This window comes from Calonectris borealis, chromosome 16 (assembly GCF_964195595.1).
Source record: "Calonectris borealis chromosome 16, bCalBor7.hap1.2, whole genome shotgun sequence".
Lineage (NCBI taxonomy): Eukaryota > Metazoa > Chordata > Aves > Procellariiformes > Procellariidae > Calonectris > Calonectris borealis.
In genome coordinates, this window is record NC_134327.1 from 9769888 (window position 1) to 9782450 (window position 12563).

The 12563-nt window shown below is 37.6% G+C and overlaps 1 protein-coding gene across 2 annotated transcripts in view; it reads left to right on the plus strand.

The window, feature by feature from the left end:
- Window positions 1-12563, plus strand: part of PMS2 (PMS1 homolog 2, mismatch repair system component) — a 15950-nt gene continuing 3387 nt past the window's right edge. The window contains exons 1-13 of one of the 2 annotated variants that reach the window (XM_075165200.1): window positions 1-71; window positions 460-599; window positions 1168-1254; window positions 2401-2503; window positions 3225-3408; window positions 3807-3974; window positions 5349-5446; window positions 6248-6347; window positions 6631-6715; window positions 7203-7355; window positions 8393-9305; window positions 10172-10339; window positions 10847-10947. In XM_075165200.1, the coding sequence (XP_075021301.1) occupies window positions 1-71; window positions 460-599; window positions 1168-1254; window positions 2401-2503; window positions 3225-3408; window positions 3807-3974; window positions 5349-5446; window positions 6248-6347; window positions 6631-6715; window positions 7203-7355; window positions 8393-9305; window positions 10172-10339; window positions 10847-10947 (2371 nt within the window). The remainder of the gene's footprint in view (window positions 72-459; window positions 600-1167; window positions 1255-2400; window positions 2504-3224; window positions 3409-3806; window positions 3975-5348; window positions 5447-6247; window positions 6348-6630; window positions 6716-7202; window positions 7356-8392; window positions 9306-10171; window positions 10340-10846; window positions 10948-12563) is intronic. The other variant, XR_012676112.1, reaches the window with a different exon arrangement.

Below are 12563 nucleotides of genomic sequence, written 5' to 3' on the forward strand. Positions count from 1 at the left end.
ATGACTGAGCGGGGGCGGAGCCTGCGGGAAGGGGATCCTGAGGAGAGTACGATGGAGGCGGCTGCCCCCTGGTGAGCGCCTGCCCTGGGGCGGGCTGGAGCGGGCCCCGGCCTTGCTCGCGGCAGCGGGGGCCGCCCCTCGCTCGCACTCCCCTGCCCGGGCCGCCGCTCCTCACGGGAGGCTCGGGGCCTCGCTCCCCCGCAGCGGGCCGTGCCCTGGCCGCTGGCGCGGTTCCGGCCTCCTCGGCCGCCGCTGGCTTCTCGGTTCCCGCCTCCGCTCCCGACTTGCTCGGGGAAGCCTGTGGGGCTTCTCGGGCGCTCCGCATGTGGATGCGGCCGCCCGGGGTATCGGTTGCCCTCACTTGAGAGGAACGGGCGAGCGAGGCGAGGCGTGGCGAGGCGAGCCTTTACCGTCTGCCTTACACTGCCATGTTTCTTCCTGTCCCTCCTTTCTTTCAAGCCTGCAGTCTGCCAAAGCCATCAAGCCCATCGACCGTAAGTCCGTTCATCGGATCTGTTCGGGACAGGTTGTGCTGAACCTTGGCACTGCCGTGAAAGAGTTAGTGGAAAACAGCCTGGATGCTGGAGCTACCAACATTGGTAACCGTCTTTTCGTCGTAATGTCATAAAATTTCATAAACTTCTAAAGTACTTCTTTTTCCTCAAAACAGAGTGCATATTTACAAATCTGTGCAAATATTTGGGCCAAGTTTACAGTGATTTTACACCTCAGATAAATAAAGCATTTTGATTCCCAGGCTCCAGCTGGGCTCCTAGAAGCACGTGATTTTGTCTGTGTTATTTTATTTGTAGCCCTTTTTGACACTAAATAAGGTATGTGGCCTATACAGCCGTGGTGATTAGGCTCTGCTAGCTGGTGGCCTCAAGCTAGCAGACGGTTAAGGCAGTTTCCAGAGCTGCCAGGATGATAGCTGTTATAACCGGGAAAACTTCTGTTCAGGAAAAGTGCAATGAAGCTGAACTGTCTGCATGTACAGGCTGGTTTGCATTGGATTGCCCTAACTTTTGACAGCTATGAGGATTTTTTTGTTTTTCAAACTTGACATGGAAAACCATTACCTGGTAAAGTTACTTCAAGTACAAAATTAATACTGAATACTGTGTATGAGCATACAGAATTAAAAGACTTTATTACTCAATTTTGTAGATATAAAACTTAAAGATCACGGAGCAGAACTGATAGAGGTTTCAGATAATGGAGGTGGAGTGGAAGAGGAAAACTTTGAAGGCTTGAGTAAGTTGAATCTTTTTCATAATTTATATTTGGACCTTTTTAAAGCATATTTTCAATGAGAAAGCTACTTTTTTTTTTTTTAACAGATTTCCTAAGTTTTAGGAAATTTTAATTGATATCATTTTTAATTGATACTCGGCTTTTAGGTAATGCGTGCGTGACCTGCAAGACTTGGGCAAAACTAGACTGGACTTCTGTAGTGCTACTGTGGTTATAGTTTTTGTAGCTCAGAAGTAGTCTTTGATTTGATTGCTTATTTAAGTGGAACAAAGAATAGAAGTAATTGTAGAAAAGAAAGTCCTAGAGATGTCCATTTAGATTCATTCCTGTTAAGTCATCAGTCGTTGTTGAAGGAGTGAAGCTTTGTGAAAGTGACTGCTTTTGAGAGGTGAATTGTAAACTTGAATATTTGCTGAAAGTGAACTGACATTGCATGTCTGACTGTCAAATTTTCTAGTTTTAAATGGCACAAAATGGGAGCAGAAACAATACTGTATGATAAATGTACCTAGCCATTGCAAGAGAAATACTCGCGGTTCTTTTTTCATATGACGACTAGGGATCTCTTTCACCATCAGTTATTACTCAGTAACTTTGTGTGTTCGCAGTGTGTATATGGTACCTCAGAAACTCTTTTTCCTACTGTTCCAGGACAGTGAAAGTTCAGGGGTGCTGCTACTAACTCAGTTTGTTACCTGGTGACTAGTGCTGCACTGATTGTGTAGATTCAGTCCTCCTCAACTGTGGTCATAGTGGAGTAGGCTTATGCCTGTCCGCTGTACACCATGCACAGCACAGCACTGCAGTTATCTTCTTGCAGGGCAAAATCTGTGACAGATACATCAGTAGCAGAGGCAGGTACCGTGTACTGCTCCGAGGCATCTTGTAATGCATATACCAATAATGCTGTTTGAATTTTGGGTGTAAGTATGGAGTAACAGGTGTATCTGAGGATTTTAAAGAGATCTTGCTTATAGGAAAAGGGGAAAGGAAACATTAAGTATTTAATTATTTTATCTCTAATAATGGTGTAAAATACAATCAATAAGACAGAAGTTTTTTGCTTCTTGATATGCATGCAAAATTTACTTGCATAGACCAGTGTCACTTTGAAGTGAAATATGTATTTTAAATATCTTTTTCCAGCTCTGAAACATTACACATCAAAGATACAAGATTTTTCTGATCTAATACATGTTGAAACATTTGGGTTTCGAGGTGAAGCTCTGAGTTCACTGTGTGCATTAAGGTATTAATATTAAACTTCTTATCAGTAGAAAATTACTATATGCACAAAAATAATTGAAGCCAACTCTTCAGTTTACCATTATTGATAAAATGAGGCTTTGGAAACTTCCAGTTCCTTAATGTTAGGTCAATTTTGAGCAGTAGGTTGCATGACATCCTGAGTCCTTTCCAACCAAAATTATTCTATGATTCTAAGCATCTGAAATTATTCTTTGATTCTAAGCACCTGATTAGTCCTTTTATCTTCAAAATTTGGTGTTACTTAAGTATGCAAATCTTTGCATGATGGAACTGTATACTTGCCTAAGTGTTTGATCCTCTGATGTAAAGCACTAGTGTTGTGTTTGCTAGGCTGTAACTCATTAAAACTGTATTTAAACTCCAACCAGACAAACTACACATCTGAAATAGCACAGCTTTTGTACACAGTTCTGTTTATCAAGACTATTCTGCTGTTATGTATTAGTATGAGAAATATAGTGTCCAACAAAACCAAACTTTAACATTGCATTTTATAGGAGAAGAATGAAAGGGATACAAATAAAAATGTTTGCGTTGTAGCTAGGAAAATGTTACACTACTCTCTGGGTATGTGTTTAGTTGTTGTGTTTTAGTTAAATGAACAGTGTTGATGTAGTTCCTATGCCTGATTAGGTTGTGAGGAATGGATAAGAAACGACAGTGCTTAGTGAGTAATTCTGTTGCCTCTTTCCTTCCATTAGTGATGTTACCATTTTTACCTGTCATAAGTCTGCAAAGGTTGGGACTCGTTTGGTATTTGATCACAATGGTAAAATTACTCAGAAAACTCCTTTTCCACGACAACAAGGAACGACTGTTAACATACAGCAGTTATTTTATACTTTGCCGGTGCGGCATAAGGAATTTCAAAGAAACATTAAAAAGGTAGGTTAGATCAGAAATTATTAATTCAAAGGAGTGTCATATCCCAAAAAAGAGTCTTCTGTATGCTTTCCTCGTCTGTTTTGCAGTGATTGGTTTTAAAGGTACATTCTCAAATTTTCAGATTTTGAAAAGAATCAATATCGTGATCACTTTTGTGTATTTTAAAATCAGGGACTGCTCTGTTATGACTAAATATCAATCTTGTAAACATGCTGTTTGTTTTTCAAGACACTATTTTTCACATATGTTTTTTTAATTTAGTTCGTAAAGATTTGAAAAAATATTAAACCCACCCCCCCTTTTTGTGTTACCTGCAAATATTGAATGTTTTGTTTGTACATTTTTGTTTTAAAAACAGATGTTTCATATAAATGTGAACTTTCTTTTTTCTTTAATAGGAATATGCAAAAATGATCCAGGTATTGCAGGCGTACTGTATTGTTTCAAAGGGAGTGCGGATTAACTGCACTAATCAAGTTGGCCAAGGGAAAAAAAGCTCTGTGGTATCCACTACTGGAAGTCCTAGTTTAAAGGAAAACATCGGAGCAATATTTGGGCAAAAACAGGTATTACTTTTATTATTGAAAAGAGAGATAATATAGCTGTATAGAGAGATTTTTAATATCTAATAAATAGAGGGGGATATAGGAAATCTTTAAAAACTGTAAGAGGATGGAGCATGTGTTAACTTCTAGCACACCCTACGGGTTGAAAAAGGAGAAACACTGCAGCCTTTACGGATTCCCTTGAAGTTTCTAAATCTGCTTAGTTTTGATGGAAGAGAAATGATTTAGGAGATAGGGTTACTGCTTAATATCTCTCTGAAGCCAGTTTTATGAGCTGTTGTGCCAGCAAGCCTATGAAGGTTTGTGCTTTTGAAAAACAGTATGGGCACCAAGGTCTACATGTCACAAGAACAAGCAATTTAAAAAATCCTAAAAATGGTGTGATGCGAAAGTCTTAATTGGGGAATAGAAAACTGAGGTGTTTCCAGCTTTGTCAACCTCTTCCTATGAAACTAAGTTTCATTAACGTTCTGGTTAACCTTTAAATGGGATTGCAGTCAGCCCCTGTAGAGGTGTGGACTGTGGTGCTTTCTAAATAATAGCTATAAAAATAATTGTTATCCTCTAGAAGAAAGCAAAGATGAAAAAAAGCATTAAAACATCCTTCCTACAATCATATATTGCAACCGCCAGGAATATTGAGTGGTTGATAGCTGCTGGTTGTTGATAAGCACTTTCTCCCTTCACAGTGCCTATGTAGCGATTTCAAAGCTTGTTCACGCTGTGGCTGAAAGACTAGATGAAAGATCTAATTTTGTCTTGCCATATAGCAACAAGCATAGCTGGAAATTCAGTGTTATCTGAATAGAATGTTTGGCTTATAGCCTGTTTTTATAATATCAAATACTTAAATGTAAAATCAGTAGAAGATGCTCTAATGACAGAAAAATAATAGTGGCATGACTGGGAAAATGTTTGTGGTAAACATATCTGTACTTAGGCAGCTTGTGATTCAAATAACTTATCTTTTCTAATAGTTTTATTGTTCTTTCAAAAGAAACTTCTATTACTCTTTTTGCATAAAACTTGATTAAATCATATGTATGTAGCTGGAGAGTCCAAATTGTGTTAACCATTTTGTTGTTTTGTCGATGTACATTTTAAAGTAAGGGTCTGCAAAATAACTAAGGCAAAATCAGTGATATCAAAGGATGAGAACAGCCATTCATTAAGGCATTGTTTCTGTTTCTCGGTAAGCAGTGCTACTGTCCTGTAGTAGGTTTGGGTATTTTAAGTATTTGACTTGGTCAGCCAACTTGAAAAACCTACCATTTTATCAAATAAATTTTAAGGCTAATAAATAAAAATAAAATAGAAGGAAAAAATCTATACATGCTTAATGTTTTGTTTCCTTTTCTTTTTTTTTTTTTTCAGTTGCAGAGCCTCATGCCTTTTGTTCAGCTACCTCCTAATGAAGCTGTTTGTGAAGAATATGGACTCAATGCTACTGACATGCCACAAAATCTTTATAGGTAACTAGAAAAGTACAAACTACTGTTGCAAGTGGCATTTTACCATAACCCAAAATTAAAAAAAAAAAAACAAACAAACCCAAACAAAAAAAACCAACAAACCAGAATGTGGTGGTTAATAGTAACAGCATAGTAGATACTAGTATACAGTTTGGGAAAGACCATCACTTGATTTAAAAATTTAATTCAGGACTAAGATGTTGCTAGTCAGTTGAGCGGGAAGAGCAAAACTACTATTCCTTGTGTCCTGGTTAGTTATATATTACTGTAATCTTCTGAATGTCAGTGACCTTTGTCAGTGCTCTGAGTAATTGGATGGATTAATTGTATCTGTTGTTTATACTTGTACTTCTTCGGTAGTGTTACTGAGAAATGGTGTGAGATGAATGTGAATCAATTTGTGTAAGTAACTTATTCTTTACTTTCTTGAAGTGTACTTTTTTTATCTCCTACTATACATGAGATCAGCAAATAGATGCATCAGTATCTGACCAATGACAGTTCACAACCGACCTCTCTTCTTCTGCTTTCAGAGCAGAAAAATTACAAATGCCACTTCTTTTGAAATCAGAGCAAGCTACTTTTTCAATTGTCTTATGCCTTTTTGGAGCTGATCATCTAGCCTTTGTCAGATAAGGAATTGGGAGAGGAAATACATATACATATTTACTGATGCTATATAATAGTGTTTCTTTTAGCTCCTTATAAAATATTCTTCCATTAAATATGCTCAGAGTCAGAAAAATTTCTTTGCTTTGCTCCTCCATTGTACCTTACTGTTATTATATTATTTTTCAACAGTATTACAGGCTTCATTTCTCGTTGTGATCATGGTGTTGGAAGGAGTACAACAGACAGACAGTTTTTCTTTATCAACCAACGTCCATGTGATCCAGCAAAGGTGAGGTTTTTATTTTTCTAACATCACCAGCGCTACCTTTTTCAACATTCTCTGAAAACCACTGGATTAATAGCTGATATATACATATATTTGTGGCTTGATGCTGCAAGTTCCTGTGTGTCAAGTTTTTGTCTTCATTGTGTCTATTTGTGTGAACAAAAGCTCAGTCATGCAAGATATGATTTAGTACATTAATTGTTTTGAAGGTGATTAAATAACACATATTGGTGGGAATTAGAAGATAATAGTACTAACATTTACTGTTTTTTCATCTTCTGTGCAGGTTGTCAAGCTTGTGAATGAAGTGTATCACTTATACAATAAACACCAGTATCCATTTGTTGTCCTTAACATTTGTGTAGATTCTGGTAAGTTATGAATAATTTTCACTAACTTCTGTAAAGGCTATAACTTCATTGAAGAATAAACTGTATTTATTTAGAGACTTTTGCAACTTTTATCTGTATGACTTCCTGCACTGTGGCGATTTTTTGATCTACAGTTGGTGAAGGAGAGAGAGGGTCTAGCAGTAGTTCCACATCTTTCCCCCTCCACTTTTTCTATACTGAAAAGTAACTTCTTATCTCAAGTGATGAGAAAAAGGCAGTCTTGTGGTTAACTTAAATACAAGAAAACTTGTATCATGTTATTGCACAGAATTAGCTTCTGTTTTGTTTGCTGGAATGTTGAGAAAGTTCAAAGTTTAATTTACATACTGTGAATGTTAACTGTGGCTTTGGTTTTAATCCTGTGAAATAAAAATGGAGAGTGAAAGGGCAGAAAGCTTTGATCCAAGGGCCGAATTTTTTTTTTCATTTTTCATTTATAATAAGGTTGGTTTTCTTTTTTCTTTAGAGTGTGTTGACATCAATGTAACTCCAGACAAAAGGCAAATTTTACTTCAGGAGGAAAAGCTTTTATTAGCAATTTTAAAAACTTCTCTGATGGAGATGTTTGGTAGTGATGTTAACAAACTGAATGTCAATCAAAAACTTCTGGACATTGCAGGTAGGACATTTTGTGTCTGAAATATGGTAGAGAATTGAAAATGGAATAATGTATTTTTAAAAACCCAAAGAAGAAATGAAAAAAATGTCTGCCTGTTAATTGATACACCTTTCAGGGCAGATTTTTCATGTATTGCTTACATTGAACGATTGTTATTGACATCAAATAATAAAAAGGAGGACACTAAGTTATTAAGTGATTTACAGTCAACTTTATGGGGAAAAAATTAACACAAAATTAATTGATAATGCTTGAAAAAGATTTCTGCTAAGATACTGGAAGAGATCTGTGTTTCCTTTATTTAGATGTCTTTGAGAAAGAATGGTTAAGGTCTCATAAATAAAACCTGAAATTTGAGTACGAGTTTATTGGATTTTGAACTTTGATTCTTTTATGATAACTACAGAAATTGCTGATTCTCTTGTGACTGTATGATCTTTCAAAATTGCTTTTCTGTGTTAACACCACCTCATCTTCCTTGTTTCTTTCAACAGAACCCCTTCTAATTTCCTTTTTTACTGATGTATAGAATCAGTTGTAGCCTGATTCTTACCTGTAGTTTATGTGATTTGTAGATAATTGGAGGACTTCAACCTCATAGATTGTCAGTCCGACATGTATTTTACTAAAGATTAATTTAAATAACAGTATCTATTGTGCCAGCTCCTTAACACCTTGCCAACAGACTTTTATAGTGACCATTAAAGTGTAAGAGCAGTTCACTTTTCATTGTCACTCAGTCGTTAAACTCTTTTGATAATATAAATAAACGTACTGATTGCTGTTCCAGTTTAAAAAGAGATTACAAATTCATTCACACAAGTACCATTAAGTTTCTTAAAGATGTAACTGCTTGTCAGCTGGATATTCATGCATTTCAGCCCCATACTTAGTCATTGTCTGAAGCTTAAGGGCTCCTTTGAGGAGTTTGCTATTTTTCTACCTCTCTTTTCGTTCCCATTACTAAAGCATATCATTTAATTCATGTTTCCAGCTAACTTAAAATCTTGAAATATTTTTTATTCTGGTTTTATTAGGCAACTTGAAGAAGACGCTTCCTGAAGAGACAGAAAAGCCTCAGGTAGAAATGCTGCCTGACTCTGAGACTGAAAATCCAAGTGGTGAAGGAAAAAGAATAATGACTCTTGCCAGATTAAGGGAGTCGTTCTCTCTCCATCAAACGACAGAGAGTAATTTTCAAAGCCCTAAAAAGGTAAAACAGCAGCACAGCTCCCCTAGACAAATGTCACTTGATACCACTTTGAGTATCATAAAGACTCAAAAGGCTGTCTTGAGTAAGGAGTCTGAGAGTTTTCACAAGATGGACTCAAAGATGTCAATTCCAAGCAGATATTTGAGAAAATTAGAAGATAATGCAGATTCTGGATTCTGTAGCACTTCTGAATCAGATGCCGGATGTAGTACACCAGAACCTGGGAGCTGCATCAATAGTGAAAGTGTAATTAATCCTCCTGAAGAAGAATTCTGTAGCTCAGAAGAACAACTTCAGAATGAATGTCTTAAAACTGTTGGATGTAGTGAGAAATCATTGGAATGTGATGTTCAGGTCTTGGGCACTGAACATAGGTTAAATCAAGTGAATGACTGGACTGATCAAAATAAGTTACCTCAAGAAGCCAATAGTTCTTCCCCAAGAGTAAAATGTTTTAAAAGCAGAAACTTTAAAAGTAAAGCAAATGACTTCAAGGCAGGTAAATGTCCTGAAGTGAAGAATACTAGGAACTATATGCCAAGTGTTGATGTACTGGTGGAAGTTAAAAAAAAAACCGTGCCGCTTGAATTCTCTATGAAGGTTTTAGCAGAAAAGGTAAAAAAGGTAATACAGCAACAACAGAAAAGTACAGAAACACAAAATTACAGAAGATTTAAAGCAAAAATTAGTCCTGGAGAAAATAAAGTAGCAGAAGATGAATTAAGAAAAGAGATCAGGTATTTTTACCTTCTTAACACGTTGTATTCATCGATTAATAAAAATAGTTAAGGAAAAATACAAGATCTGTCTTGGGGGGTGGGCAGGAGGCTTATATCTACCTGTTAGTTTTGGATATATCTTTTATTTAACATACGCCATTAAAATGTCCATTTGACAAGTTATTTTACCTGACAGAGCAGCTATTTGAAGTAAGTGTGAACGGAATGTGGAAAAAAGACACTAAAAAGGCAGCTACAAACACCATAGATATGGCTTACTTCAGACTTGTAATTCGCAGTGTAGTCAGAGAAACACCAAATTTCATGCCAGATAAGAACACTCTGAAAAGACTTCATAACTCATATTTCCTCCTCATGTGAATTTGAAATTTGGTGAGACATGGCTGTGAAAATAAGTTATATTCAGGCGGTCACTGGGCAGTAAAAGTGTATTATTTGTTAATTTTGGATTAAAAAAAAGTGTTAGGAAAGTCTTCTAATTGTGAAAAGAAGGCAAATATATCAGCTGCCTTACTTCAAAATCATGATGTTGCCTTCAGTGTTATTCACTTGGACTATCACCATACTACCCGTTTCTAATTTTATCACTACCAGTGGCTGTATTTAAAATGGGAGAATCCTGAACAAGTCCTGTCTTAATGATGGATTGTGTTCTGCTAGAAATGGCCTCATCAGTCAGCAGCAGATTCCAGATAACTCTACGTTTTCACATTCATATCCTGCTTAAATGAAATTTTTTAATTTTTTTTTTTTTTAAATGTAACGTGTGTTCTGCAGGGGAGAAAAAGATGTTTTTAAGTTTTAGTCTAACATGGTAACTGATGAAGTATAATTTATAATCTGTTTACATTTTCTATATGCAGTAAAGAAATGTTTGCAAAAATGGAAATCATTGGCCAGTTCAATTTAGGGTTTATAATAGCAAAGTTGAATTCGGATCTTTTCATAATTGACCAACATGCTACTGACGAGAAATACAACTTTGAGATGTTACAACAACACACTGTTCTTCAAGGTCAGAAGCTGATAGTGTAAGTATTTTCATTGTTTTAACAATAATACTTTTTAAGTTTAATTCAATGTATGAGAAGGATATCTATGATTATATTTATGTAGCATTTCACACATTCAAAACACTTAGGACAAAAGTTGTTTTTATATTGTGTGTTTCAAAGAGTCAATCTTCACATGAAAAATAAATTCCACAGATACCAGTTATAGCTATGCAGCGAGTCAGTGGTCAAACAGATTTCACAGTGGACTTACACGGCAACCCACTTTTTGGTAAGCGTGGTCATACAGCGAGGATACTGGAGACTGCTGTTGCAACAGGGAGTGCTGCCCAACTGGCTTAACTCTGCTGAGTAACACTTGGAAGTGATCTGCTCAGTAGTGAGATTTTTTTTTTTTTTTAACAAAGCGAAGTGAAATGTTTAGTAGAGAGCTTTGTATTAGTATCTTTAGGTTGCTTCTGAAACCTATCTTAAGTGGTCTGCACTATATACCTGTGCAATATGGTATTTTTCTCTCTCTTTCAGGCCTCAAAATCTCAATTTAACAGCTGTAAATGAAACTGTATTGATTGAAAACCTGGAAATATTCAGAAAAAATGGGTTTGATTTTGTCATAAATGAAAATGGTGAGTTTGGACCAGAATTGCTGGAATTAAAAAAAAAGTTCAACAGTTTAATCTCATTTATTATGTAAAAATCCCTTTTGGTAGTTATTAGAAACTTTGAATTAATATGCATTGTAGTATATGGTTTGTTTGTTTTTTAAGACTTATAATTCTGTGGTCTCTTTGCACTATTTAACAGAACATTGTAGAGTGTTTATCTCACCAGCTTTTTACAGAAATTTCTGAAGACTCTTTGGAGTCACTGTTTGACTATATGACTGGATGTGTATTTTCTGGAAGTATTACGTTAAAATCCTTTTGTTTTATTAGTACACTTGCTGGTCCCAGCAGGGTTAGATGCAGGCAAATGATAAATTTTAGAAATTTTAAATTAATAGATACCATTGGTAAATAATAGAATAAAATAGAATCATTAAGGTTGGAAAAGTCCTCTAAGATCATGGAGTCCAACCGTCAACCCAACACCACCATGCCCACCAAACCATGTCCCTAAGCGCCACATCTACACGTCTTTTAAATACTTCCAGGGATGGTGACTCAATCACTTCCCTGGGCAGCCTGTTCCAATGCTTGACAACCCTTTCAGTGAAGAAATCTTTCCTAATGTCCAATCCAAACCTCCTTTGGCACAACTTGAGGCCATTTCCTCTTGTCCTATCACTTGTTACCGGGGAAAAGAGACAACGCTTGCCTCACTACAACCTCCTTTCAGGTAGTTGTAGAGCGCGGTAAGGTCTCTCCTCAGCCTCCTCTTCTCCAGACTAAACAACCCCAGTTCCCTCAGCCGCTCCTCATAAGACTTGTGCTCCAGGCCCTTCACCAGCTTCGTTGCCCTTCTCTGGACACGCTCCAGCAGCTCAATGTCCTTCTTGTAGTGAGGGGCCCAAAACTGAAGACAGGAATTCGAGGTGCGGCCTCACCAGTGCCAAGTACAGGGGCACGATCACTTGCCTGCTCCTGCTGGCCACACTATTTCTGATACAGGCCAGGATGCTGTTGGCCTTCTTGGCCACCTGGGCACGCTGCTGGCTCATCTTCAGCCGGCTGTCGACCAGCACCCCAGGTCCTTTTCCTCTGGGCAGCTTTCCAGCTCTTTCCCAAGCCTGTAGTGTTGTATGGTGGTGTGACCAAGTGCAGGACCCAGCACTTGGCCTTGTTGAACCTCATACAATTGGCCTCGGCCCATCGATCCAGCCTGTCCAGGTCCCTCTGCAGAGACTTCCTACCCTCGAGCAGGTCAACACTCCCACCCAACTTGGTGTCGCCTGCAAACTTACTGAGGGAGCACTCAATCCCCTCGTCCAGATCGTTGATAAAGATATTGAATAAGACTGGCCCCAAAACTGAGCCCTGGGGATCACTGCTCGTGACCGGCCGCCAACTGGATTTAACTCCATTCACCACAACTGTCTGGGTCCAGCCAGTTTTTTACCCAGCGAAGAGTGCACCTGTCTAAGCCGTGAGCCACCAGTTCTTTGGTTTTCCTTATGGCTTTAGCATTGACTTGCTAGGTGCTTTTGAGCAAATTGCGTAACCTGCAAGCTCCTTATTGTTCCTTATACAGCAAGGATAATGAAAGTGGTACCACTCTGGTATTTGGGAAGTCACAGATTTTT